The sequence below is a fragment of the Rana temporaria genome, chromosome 13 (assembly GCF_905171775.1).
Source record: "Rana temporaria chromosome 13, aRanTem1.1, whole genome shotgun sequence".
Taxonomy (NCBI): Eukaryota; Metazoa; Chordata; class Amphibia; order Anura; family Ranidae; genus Rana; species Rana temporaria.
The window spans coordinates 68,354,992-68,368,570 of record NC_053501.1 but is presented as its reverse complement, the minus strand read 5'-3'; the positions used below and the strand labels follow the sequence as shown (position 1 = coordinate 68,368,570).

At 49.4% G+C, this 13,579-nt stretch overlaps 1 protein-coding gene across 1 annotated transcript in view; it reads left to right on the top strand.

Annotated features, from left to right (window-relative positions):
- Positions 1–23: 23 nt before the first annotated feature.
- Positions 24–13,579, top strand: part of TMEM87A (transmembrane protein 87A) — an 87,310-nt gene continuing 73,754 nt past the window's right edge. The window contains 2 exon segments of the mRNA XM_040332211.1: positions 24–205; positions 12,173–12,233. Of these exon segments, the coding sequence (XP_040188145.1) occupies positions 83–205; positions 12,173–12,233 (184 nt within the window). The 5' untranslated portion in view covers positions 24–82.

The window sequence follows — 13,579 nt, the reverse complement described above, 5'->3', positions numbered from 1 at the left end:
AACGATGAAATGCTGTAATCTCCGGGTCACGTGATGGTGATGTTGCAGGAAGTGACACGCTGGACCCGGTTCCGGTGTCGGGATGGCGCTGGCAGGGAGACGGCGGTGTAGCTGGCTGTGTGTGGCTGTCATAGTGACCGGATCGTTCCTTCTCAGCCGGGCGGAGAACGCCGAACCTTCCCTATGGAGGGTCCCCCTGTCCCCGGTGAGTGCGGACTGACAGGAGGGGGGAGACCTGATAGGAGAACATATGGTCTGTAACACAGGGGGAACCCTCCCCCCTATTAACTACACTGTGTACACGTCATCCAACCCTCCATGTACACACATCACCCACCTATATACTGCACTGTACACACATCACCCCTCCTATATACTACACTGTGTACACACATCACCCACCTATATACTACACTGTGTACACACATCACCCACCTATATATACTACACTGTGTACACACATCACCCACCTATATATACTACACTGTGTACAGACATCACCCCCTCTATATACTACACTGTGTACACACATCACCCCCTCATATATACTACACTGTGTACACACATCACCCACCTATATACTACACTGTGTACACACATCACCCCCCTATATACTACACTGTGTACACACATCACCCCCTCCTATATACTACACTATGTACACACATCACCCACCTATATACTACACTGTGTACACACATCACCCACCTATATACTACACTGTGTACACACATCACCCACCTATATATACTACACTGTGTACACACATCACCCACCTATATACTACACTGTGTACACACATCACCCCCCTATATACTACACTGTGTACACACATCACCCCCTCCTATATACTACACTATGTACACACATCACCCACCTATATACTACACTGTGTACACACATCACCCCCTCATATATACTACACTGTGTACACACATCACCCACCTATATACTACACTGTACACACATCACCCCCTCCTATATACTACACTATGTACACACATCACCCACCTATATACTACACTGTGTACACACATCACCCCCTCATATATACTACACTGTGTACACACATCACCCACCTATATACTACACTGTGTACACACATCACCCCTCATATATACTACACTGTGTACACACATCAACCCCCCCCCCCCCCTAATATACTACACTGGGTACACACATCACCCACCTATATATACTACACTGTGTACACACATCACCCACCTATATATACTACACTGTGTACACACATCACCACCCGTCACATCAACCCTCATATATACTACACTGTGTACACACATCACCCACCTATATACTACAGTGTACACACATTACCCACCTATATACTACACTGTGTACACACATCACCCACCTATATACTACACTGTGTACACACATCACCCACCTATATACTACACTGTGTACACACATCACCCACCTATATACTACACTGTGTACACACATCACCCCTCATATATACTACACTGTGTACACACATCACCCCCTCATATATACTACACTGTGTACACACATCACCCCTCATATATACTACACTGTGTACACACATCACCCCCTCATATATACTACACTGTGTACACACATCACCCCTCATATATACTACACTGTGTACACACATCACCCCCTCATATATACTACACTATGTACACACATCACCCCCCCCCCCCTATATACTAAACTGTGCACGCACATCACCCCTCCTATATACTACACTGTGTACGCACATCACCCCTCCGTATATACTGCACTGTGTACACACATCACCCCTCTATATACTACGCTGTGTACACATCATCCAACCCTCCATGTACTACACTGTGTACACACATCACCCCCCTAATATACTACACTGGGTACACACATCACCCTCCCCTATATACTAAACTGTGTACGCACATCACCCCTCCGTATATACTACACTGTGCACGCACATCACCCCTCCGTATATACTACACTGTGCACACACATCACCCCTCCGTATATACTTCACTGTGTACAAACACCACCCCTCCGTATATACTTCACTGTGTACAAACACCACCCCTCCGTATATATTACACTGTGCACACACATCACCCCTCCGTATATACTACACTGTGTACACACATCACCCCTCCGTATATACTACACTGTGCACACACATCACCCCTCCGTATATACTACACTGTGCACACACATCACCCCTCCGTATATACTACACTGTGCACACACATCACCCCTCCGTATATACTACACTGTGCACACACATCACCCCTCCGTATATACTACACTGTGTACAAACACCACCCCTCCGTATTTACTACACTGTGTACACACATCATCACCCCCCCCTATATACTACACTGTGTACACACATCACCCACCTATATACTACACTGTGCACACACATCACCCCCTCCTATATACTACACTATGTACACACATCACCCACCTATATATACTACACTGTGTACACACATCACCCCCTCTATATACTACACTGTGTACACACATCACCACCCCTCTGTATATACTACACTGTGCACACACATCACCCCTCCGTATATACTACACTGTGTACACACATCACCCCCTCTATATACTATATACACACATCACCACTAATAACAAACATGTCATGCTTCCCTCCACTGTGCAGTTAGTTTTGGGCAGAGTGGCCCCGATCCTCCTGTTCTGGGGTCACACAGCGGATCTCGCGGCTCCTCCCCGCATTACATAACCCCCTCTGGGAAGCTCTCTCCTGAGGGGGTTACCTTGCGGGCGCGCTCCTGAGTCATACTCGAAGCGTCCATAGATGCCGAGTGTATAACTTGGCTCCGGCGTCTTTGGATTTGATTGACAGCAGCGGGAACCAATGGCTGCGCTGCTATCAATCTATCCAATCAAAGCCGGGACTCCAAGGAGAGAAGGACGGCGGGATTGCGCCCACTGAAATTTGGGGGGGCTGGGAGGCCGGACACTGCAAGGTGTTCCTATGCAATAAGGTGAAAAAACACGTAGGTTTACAGCCCCTTTAATTCTGCATCAAAAATGCATGGACAGTGTTTAACATGGATTCCAATGGCCCTAGTTCACACCAGTGCATTTCAGTATTGACTGAATATTGACTGAAGTAGAACATGTTGCATTTTTTTTTCTGTTGGAAACGCAGAAAGATGTCTAGGGCCCCTTTCACACAGACGGATAAAATGGTGCTTTTAGCTGTGGATTTTACCGCAATGCTTTCCTATGACACCCTTCACACACTACGGTTACCTGCGGTTTTGTTACCCGCGGTTTTGTGCGGATAGAAAAAATAGAACTGAATACGTCCAGCTGCGATGTACCGCAGCTATCGGCACATAACCGCAGTGCACTGTGTCAGCTGCATTTGGTATGAATCTTGAGGGGGAACTCCACGACAAATTTTAAATAAAAAAAAACGGCGTGGGTTCCCCTCCAAGAGCATACAAGGCCCTTGGGTCTGCTTTGGATTTTTTGGGGAACCCCCCGTACGCCGAAAAAAAACGGCGTGGGGGTCCCCCCAAAATCCATACCAGACCCGTAGCAGCCCGGCCGGTCAGGAAAGGGGGTGGGGACTAGCGAGCGCCCCCCCTCCTTAACCATGCCAGGCCGCATGCCCTCAACATGGGGACGTAGGTGCTTTGGGGCAGGGGGGAGCCCTGCGGCCCCCCCACCTCAAAGCACCCTGTCCCTATGTTGATGAGGACAGGGCCTCTTTCCGACAACCCTGGCCGTTGGTTGTCGGGGTCTGCGGGCGGGGAGCTTATCGGGAGCCCCCTTTAATAAGGGGACCCCCAGATCCCGGGCCCCCACCCTAGGTGGGGTACCCTACCCATTCACCTGGCGGGGAAAAAAAATGTAAAAAACATACTACACATGGTTTTCAAAGTAATTTATTAGTCAGCTCCGGGGGGCGTTCTGCCGGGACCCCCGCTTTCTTCTTCTTTTAAGCTCTTTTACTAGCGGGGGCCCCAGGCTTCTTCGACGTCTTCTGCGGGGGGGAGTCCCGGTCCTCACCGCCGTCCGGTTCTCTTCCCCCGGAGGCCTCCGCTCTCTTCTTTAGCTCTTACGAGCGGGGGGCCCCAGCCTTCTGTCTCCTTCTGCCGTCTTCTTTGATGTTGACACGTCACTTCCTCCCGCTGTAATGCCGTGTGCGCAGCTCGCACCGATTTTATATAGGCCTCTTATGACGTCACAGTCCCATCATGCTCCAAGTGGTGACGATATAAGGGGGCGGGGTCACTGGGTGATAATCCACCCCCTTATGTCGTCACCACCCGGAGCATCGAAGAAGACAGAAGCCCGGGGGCCCCCGGCGGAATACAACCGGTGAAGACCGGGACCCCCCCCCCCCCGGCAGAAGACGTCGAAGCAGCTCGTAAAAGAGCTAAAGAAAGCGCCCCCCCGGCGAAAGAGAACCAGACGGCAGTGAAGACCGGGACCCCCGTTGGCAGAAGACATCGAAGAAGCCCGGGGCCCCCGCTCGTAAAAGAGCTTAAAAGAAGAAAGCGGGGGCCCCCGGCAGAACGCCCCCCGGAGCTGACTAATAAATTACTTTAAAAACCCTGTGTAGTGTGTTTTTTTTTCACCAGGTGAATGGGTAGGGGTACGATGTACTCCATACTCATTCACCTAGGGTGGGGGGCTCCTGGATTCCGATAAGCTCCCTGCCCGCAGACCCTGACAACTAATGGCCAGGGTTGTCGGGAAGAGGCCCTGTCCTCATCAACATGGGGACAGGGTGCTTTGGGGTGGGGAGGCTGCAGGGCGCCCCCCTGCTCCAAAGCACCTACCACCCCATGTTGAGGGCATGCGGCCTGGCACGGTTAAGGAGGGGGGGCGCTCGCTCATCCCCACCCTTTTTCCTGACCGCCCGGGCTGCGTGCTAGGATATGGGTCTGGATTTTGGGGGGACCCCCACGCCGGTTTTTCGGCGTACGGGGGTTCCCCTTAAAATCCATAGCAGACCCAAGGGCCTGGTATGCTCTTGGAGGGGAACCCATGCCAGTTTTTTATTTGAAAATTGGTCGTGGAGTTCCCCCTCAAGATTCATACCAGACGCAGTTCTTGGTATTGGCAGGGATCCAAGGCGGATCCCTGTTCAATATCATGCCGTGGTTAAACGCAACCGCAGCCAAAAGCACTGTACAAATGCAGCTAATCGCTGTGCCTGGAGTCTTGAATTCCAGCAAAACATAAACATGCTTTTATCTGCGGCAAAACAGCCGTCCGTGTGAAAGGGGCCTAAAAAAAAATGTCCCGGGATTGCACATGTCCTCAATTGAGATGAAAAAAAGAGGGGAATAGATGCACCGGATTGCATAAAAAGGGTGCATGCAGAAAAGCATCTGAACACAGAAATTGTGGTGTGAACCTAAAACCAAGCGTTTATTAACCACTTCAGCTCTGGAAGATTTTACCCCCTTCATGGCCAGGCAATTTTTTGCTATTCGGCTATATATAATAGGAGTGCGATTAGCGTGGCGGGTGATTTGATGCAAGGGGGGACTAACTCCCACTGACAATACAGTTATCAATGATAATACTATACACTGTACTAATGATACTGGCTGGGAAGGGGTTAACAGGGCGATCAAGGGTATAAATGTGTGCCTAAAAATGGATACACACTATGGGCCAGATCCACAAAAACCTGGCGTAACTTAAAAAATCCAATTTAAGTTACACTGCCTTAAAGTTTCTACCTAAGTGCCTGATCCACAAAGCACTTATCTAGAAATTTCAGGCTGTGTAACTAAAATTCCGCCGGCGCAAGGCGTTCCTATTCAAATGGGGCGAGTCCCATTTAAATGAGGCGCGCTCCCGCGCCGGCCGTACTGCGCATGCGCGAAGTTACGTTACGCCGAGTTTTGAGGATCGCGACGGCTTAAAAAAGTTGCGTCGGGGGAATAAAAAATTACAGCGTCGCTCGGCATGCATTCCTGAGAGGGAGAACTCCATGCCAATTTTCAAAGAAAAAACCGGCATGGGTTCACCCCCCAGGAGCATACCAGGCCCTTAGGTCTGGTATGGGTTGTAAGGAGACCCCCCCACGCCGAAAAATCGACGTAGGGGGTCCCCCTACAATCCATACCAGACCCGTATCCAAAGCACGCTACCCGGCCGGTCAGGAATGGGAGTGGGGACGAGCGAGCGCCCCCCCCCCTCCTGAGCCGTGCCAGGCCGCATGCCCTCAACATGGGGGGGTTGGGTGCTCTGGGGCAGGGGGGCGCACTACGGGCCCCCCCACCCCAGAGCACCCTGTCCCCATGTTGATGAGGACAGGACCTCTTCCCGACAACCCTTGCCATTGGTTGTCGGGGTCTGCGGGCGGAGGCTTATCGGAATCTGGGAGTCCCCTTTAATAAGGGGGCCCCCAGATACCGGCCCCCCACCCTAAGTGAATGGATATGGGGTACATCGTACCCCTATCCATTCACCTGTAGGCAAAAAGTAAAAGTTAATAAACACACAACACAAGGCTTTTTAAAATATTTTATTATTCTGCTCCGGATGCCCCCCCTGTCTTCGTTATTAGCTCAATTAGCAGGGGGGGCTTCTTCCGCTCTCCGGGGGTCTTCTCCGCTCTCTGGGGGTCTTCTCCGCTCTCTGGGGGTCTTCTCCGCTCTCTGGGGGTCTTCTCCGCTCTCTGGGGGTCTTCTCCGCTCTCTGGGGGTCTTCTCCGCTCTCCGGGGGGGCTTCTCCGGACTCCGGGGGGCTTCGTCCATCTTCTCCCCTCTTCCGCTCTTGACTCGGCGAACCCCGGTTCTTCTGCAGATGTCCGGTGCCTTCTTCTTCAGCGCTGGCTGCCTGCTATGTTTGTGTGTTAGCTCAATTTCTAACAGGCAGCCGGCGCGGTTTTCTGTGGCGTCAGGGTCTTCTCTTCCTTTCTTCCGATGTTGCCTCGTCGCCTCTTGTCGCTGTAATGATGGAAGCGCGCCTTGCATCACATTTATATAGGCATCACCGTCCCATCATGCTCCGGTAGGTACCCACGTGGTGGGTGCACGTGGGTAGGCACCCACCACGTGGGTGGTGGGTGCCTGCTAATTGAGCTAATAACGAAGACAGGGGGGGCATCCGGAGCAGAATAATAAAATATTTTAAAAAGCCTTGTGTTGTGTGTTTATTAACTTTTACTTTTTGCCTACAGGTGAATGGATAGGGGTACGATGTACCCCATATCCATTCACTTAGGGTGGGGGGCCGGTATCTGGGGGCCCCCTTATTAAAGGGGACTCCCAGATTCCGATAAGCCTCCGCCCGCAGACCCCGACAACCAATGGCAAGGGTTGTCGGGAAGAGGTCCTGTCCTCATCAACATGGGGACAGGGTGCTCTGGGGTGGGGGGGCCCGTAGTGCGCCCCCCTGCCCCAGAGCACCCAACCCCCCATGTTGAGGGCATGCGGCCTGGCACGGCTCAGGAGGGGGGGGCGGCGCTCGCTCGTCCCCACTCCCATTCCTGACCGGCCGGGTAGCGTGCTTTGGATACGGGTCTGGTATGGATTGTAGGGGGACCCCCTACGTCGATTTTTCGGCGTAGGGGGGGTCCCCTTACAACCCATACCAGACCTAAGGGCCTGGTATGCTCCTGGGGGGGAACCCATGCCGGTTTTGTTTTGACAAATTGCCGTGGAGTTCTCCCTCGGGAAAGCATACCAAATGCCGTCGCTGGAATGGGCTTTTACATGGTGTGACTAGTTTACACTTTGTAGAACCAGCCCTAATTTTACACTTGCAAAATAACACTTACGGCGCAAAAAGGAAGCTGGAAAGCTTTGTGGATCGCCTTAAGTGCTAATTTGCATACTAGAAACGGCATTTCGACTCGAAATGCCCCCAGCGGCGGATGCGGTACTGCATCCTAAGATTCGGCAGTGTAATTCAATTACACATGCCGGATCTTCTGCCTAACTTTGGAAAAAGCCTTTTGAGGATCGTTTCCAAAGTTACACACAGACTGAACAGCACTTAAAGCGGTCCTCCACCCTAAAGTGGAGTCCCGCTGATCGGAACCCTCCCCCCCTCCGGTGTCACATTTGACACCTTTCAGGGGGGAGGGGGGTGCAGACACCTGTCTAAAGACAGGTATTTGCACCCACTTCCGGCCACACGATACGGGCGAAAGACGGGCATTCCGTCACATCCCGTCTGTCGCCCGTTGTGTGCTGGGAACACTCGGCTCCCAGCACACAGCGTGTGAGCCAATCGGCGGGCGCAGCGCGACTCGCGCATGCGCCGTAGGGAACCGGGCAGTGAAGCCGCAGCGCTTCACTTCCTGGTTCCCTCAGCGTGGATGGCGGGGGGAGCAGCAGAGTGACGAGCGATCGCTCGTGCTCTGCTGCGATCGGCGCTGGACTCCAGGACAGGTAAGTGTCCTAATATTAAAAGTCAGCAGCTGCAGTATTTGTAGCTGCTGACTTTTAATATTTTGTTCCCATGGCACATCCGCTTTAAGTCGGAGTATCTCTTTTGTGGATCTGGCCCTATACAACTTTTGTTGTTGGAGTTCCTATAGATATACTTTCAGCCTTGGTTTACACCAACTGTGGGAATGAAATGCTGAACTCGCACCATTTAATTCCCGCCTGTCAGTCCTGATTTTGGGGGCGATTTCAGAGACATCTGTGTGGGTTTCTGCACAGATGTCAAAGGAAATCGCCCCCAAAATCACCAGAAGTAGTACAGAAACGACTTTTAGGAATGGGTGCGGTGCCGCAAATGCAGGATCGCACCGATTTGGACGGTGCCATTGCCGCCGATTTGGCATGCAATTTGATATGTGAACCAGAGCTCAACTATGTCGTGCAAGGGCCTGCCTAATTGCATACAAATTTAAAGTGTCTTAGGTTTGACCTCATATTATATGGTTTTTGTAAATAAATATAAAGGAAAAGATCTATAGAAAATTGTATAGTGTGTATCCAGCTTTACTGTGTGTAAAGTGTGCTGCTTTTACTACTAGTGCGTTCATACTGACAGCTGTTTATCAGTTTACATAAATCAGAATGTATCAGTTTACATAAATGAGACAAACCACAAACACTGGCAGAAGTGATTAAAATGATGAGCTTTTATTTATTCATCCCAAAAGAATAAAACGGTTTGCTGTAACTTATTATGAAGTGTGATCTGGAGTTTGACATGAATGTGTTATTGCATATGTGCTCATTCCTCCAGAGTTGTTTCTCTCTAATACCGGCGGTGTGTTACTTACTGGTCAGATCACCAGGGAAAAAAGCCAAAGAAAAGAAATGCAGCCACCACATCTAATGATTACATGTAATTGGCATTGGCATGTATTTTTTTGGGGGGGCAGTGGGGGCTACAGGAGGAGTGGGACTTCCTGTCCCACTTCCTCCTTCCGCTGAGGGGCTGGTAAGGCGAATAGCTTAATCGCCTTATTGCAGCCCCTCCTGTAGGCGAGCGCCTGTCCAATCGGACGGCGCTGTGCCGCTCGCGCATGCGCAGTGGGTGCCCGGCCGTGAAGCAGAAAGCGGTCACTGCCGGGTGCCCACACTAGGAATGAAGAGGGGGGCGAAGAGCGGAGCCCCGGCCGGCGCGTCGCTGGAACCGTGGAGCAGGTAAGTGTCTGTTTATTAAAAGCCAGCAGCTACACTTTTTGTAGCTGCTGACTTTTAATAAACTTAAAAAAAGACTGGAACACCCGTTTAATGCATTCTATGCATTAAGATAAAAAGCCTTCTGTATGCAGCAGCCCCCCTAATGCTTACCTGAGTCCAAAAAAATAGGGTATCCACCCCCCCCCCACCAAATGTGGCATGTCAGGGGGTCACCTGCACCTAAAGCGGAAGTTCAATTTTTGGGTGGAACTCCGCTTTAAGAAAAGAAAAACATTTACTGTCAGCTTTTTTGCTTACATTCTGTTGTCAGCAAGGAATCCCTGCTGACAGTAAGGATTTAGGATGGGCGTGTTCGCAGCTCCACGTACCTGAGCCCACCAGGAAGCGGACACTGCACAGCGCTAATCACAGGCAGTGAGACATTTCCCGATCCGCGGCTTCACAGTGGTCTCGGGCGTGTGGAGCTGCGAACACGCCAGAGCTCATACTTAGTAAGGATGTGTTAGGATAACAGAGGGTGCTGACTTCTTAACAACCAGCAGCTTGAGCTGAACTGTCACATTTTAGCAGTGGTAGGAATGGCACTGCTAAATGTTTCAGTTTGTCTGCGGTAAAATGTGTAAAATCACAGCTTGAAGATTTTTTTTCTTTTTTAACCACTTCCCGTCTGGTCAATGGACAATTGACGTCCGGGAAGTGGTTGTGAAATCCTGACTGGACGTCTATTGACGTCCTGCAGGATTTCATGTCGGCGTGCGCCTGTGGGGGTGCACAGCGTGGCGATCGGTGATGCGGGGTGTCGGTCTGACACCCTGCATCTCTGATCTCGGTAAAGAACCTCCGGCTGATCACGATGTAAACAGGAAGAGCCGTTCATGGCTCTTCCTCACTCGCGTCTGACAGACACGAGTAGAGGAGAGCCGATCGGCGGCTCTCCTGACAGGGGGGGTTCGCGCTGATTGTTTATCAGCGCAGCCCCCCCCTCGGATGCCCACACTGGACCACCAGGAAAGCCCACACTGGACCACCTGGGAAGGGCAGTAAAAAAATAAAAAAGGAGAATAGATGCCAATCAGTGCCCATGGGATAAACAAGTGATGCCCAGCAATGCCATCAGTGCCACCCCTCAGTGTCCATCAGTGCCACCCCTCAGTGCCCATCCATGCCCAGTGCCCACCCATCAGTGTCGCCTATGAGTGCCCATCAGTGCCGCCTCACCGGTGCCCATCAGTGCCACCTCATTGGTGCCCATAATCGAAGTAGAAAACTTACTTATTTACCCAAAAAATTAACAAAAAAAATAAAAAATATTTTTTTTTCAAAATTTTCTGTCTTTTTTTAGTTGTTGCGCAAAAAATTAAAATCGCAGAGGTGATCAAATACCACCAAAAGAAAGCTCTATTTGTTGGAACAAAATGATAAAAAAATTGTTATGGTACAGTGTAGCATGACCGCACAATTGTTATTCAAAGTGCGACAGCGCTGAAAATTGGCTTGGGCAGGAAGGTGCGTAAGTGCCTGGTATGGAAGTGGTTAAACATGCATATTTTGTTTTATTTTTGTTAATTGCAGTTTATGAGTTAAATACAGCGTGAGTTATTTTACCTCAAATAATCATGCAATATTTACTCTTAGCAAATTGAACTCTTAGGGCCCTTTCACACTGGGGCATTTTTCAAGCGCTTTAGCGTTAAAAAAAGCGCCTGTAAAACGCCTGAAAGAAGCTGCATCTGCAATCCCAATGTGAAAGCTCGAGTGCTTTCACACTAAAGCGCCTGAAAAACACCCCAGTGTGAAAGTGGTCTTAGCGTTAAAAAAAGCGCCTGAAAGAAGCTGCATCTGCAATCCCAATGTGAAAGCCTGAGTGCTTTCACACTGAGGCGCTGAGCTGGCAGGGCGTCAAAAAAAGTCCTGCATGCAGCTTCTTTGCAGCGCTTTAGGAGCGGTTAATACACCGCTCCTAAAGCCCCCTTCCCATTGAGGAAGCTTTTTTTAACGCCAAAGCGCCTGAAAAGCGCCTCAGTGTGAAAGGGGGCTTTAGGAGCGGTGTATTAACCGCTCCTAAAGCGCTGCAAAGAAGCTGCATGCAGGACTTTTTTTGACGCCCTGCCAGCTCAGCGCCTCAGTGTGAAAGCACTCAGGCTTTCACATTGGGATTGCAGATGCAGCTTCTTTCAGGCGCTTTTTTTAACGCTAAGACCACTTTCACACTGGGGTGTTTTTCAGGCGCTTTAGTGTGAAAGCACTCGAGCTTTCACATTGGGATTGCAGATGCAGCTTCTTTCAGGCGTTTTACAGGCGCTTTTTTTAACGCTAAAGCGCTTGAAAAATGCCCCAGTGTGAAAGGGCCCTTAGTGCTCTGGATTGAGACAAGTAACCTGTACACTGACACTTCTCTCCACAGGGCTAAATGTGACAGTTGGTGTCTAGGGAAGAGCTGGCATGGAAAGATGACCACATTTGTTTCCACATATCTGATAGTTCTCGAGTAACTGAAATCTGATTGGCTTTACACCTTGCTATGCTATGAATGTGAATTAACTCACTTTCTTTCTTTTTTTTTCTAGAATGGTACAAATTTCACCTTTGGGAAGATTCTGTTTAATGACTCTATCATCTTTCTCAGTGGTAAGTTAAAATGTAGTTATATAATTAATATGATGTAAGATTGTGAACTTTCTCTTTCAGCGTTCAGGTATACCAGTGAAAGACGTTACATAATTGATTATTTCTATTTAGAAGATAAATTATTTTAGTTTATTCATTGACAGACATGGCTTTCTCTATTCTTCGTGATTTGGCTCTACTGCCACCTGCAGGAGTAGGACACTAGGTAGGAAAACAAAAGATAAGCTTACCCTAGTGGAATTAGTATCCTGCTTTTTCTATTCTTTTCCTCAGAAGAAATCATTTTATTTATATCTATCATTGAAGATGATCATTTATCAAGCTGCTGGCTGGATGATAGGCTGAATAATATAAAATGCAGTCTACCCAGTTTCGGCCATAAAGCTTATGTAGTTCTTGCTCCATGTGGTTTTGGATGTCACGGCTCTGACAATGACAGCCTGTGGAGTTTTTATTCCTCTGGAGATGTATGACCTGTCGGCTTTGGTCTGTCCTGTCACAGTGTCCACCTCAGGCAAGCTGCACCCTGGCAGGTGGCGTCCTGCTCTTTATCCCAGCAGAACCTAAGTGTCTTGACCTGGCAAGTGGTGTGGTAATGGTTTCCCCTCTTCTATGGTTGTTTGGTACTTCTATCCCCCACACTGCAGGGGTTTACCTTGGCTGTGTGGGGACTATACTTTCTTTTATGTCCCTCAGGGTTCTTGCTGTCAGTGTTGTTACCCTGGGCAGAAGTTGTTGGCCGCAGCCAGAGTTATGTGCTCTGTAGGCTTGGGAACTGATATTTCTCCTGCCTCTCGGCACCTTTTCAAATATTTTTATCCTTTGGGGACTCTCTGCACCCCAACCTGTATGGCGACCACATTTGCAACACACTTCTATGGTGCCATTTTCCTTTTCGGCACTATGCCCTTTTTAGCTGCAATGCAACATTTGATTGCGCATTCGATTCACCCATTACTGTATCAAAATATTTAATTCGTTTTCAGAATTAAAGCGTTTGTTAACCTAAAAAAAATATATATATATATATATATATATATATATATATATATATATATATATATATATATATATATATATCTCCTGCTCCTTTAAAGCATTTTATACAGCACAGTGCTTGTGCTGTGTAATGTGGCCCCCTGTATCACCTGGCTGTTCCTGTCTGGCTATGCCCTCCCCCTGTAAACTAATCACAGTATATCAGGGCTGCTGAGCCCTGACAGTGTAGTCAGTTTACTTGCCTCCATCATCCGCAGCCCTGCTCTGTGTCTCCTGTGTCCCCCCCCCCTTTCCTGTCTTGTCAGCTCTGTATGTGTGCGAGAGCCCCCCTCCCTTCTCTTCCTGCC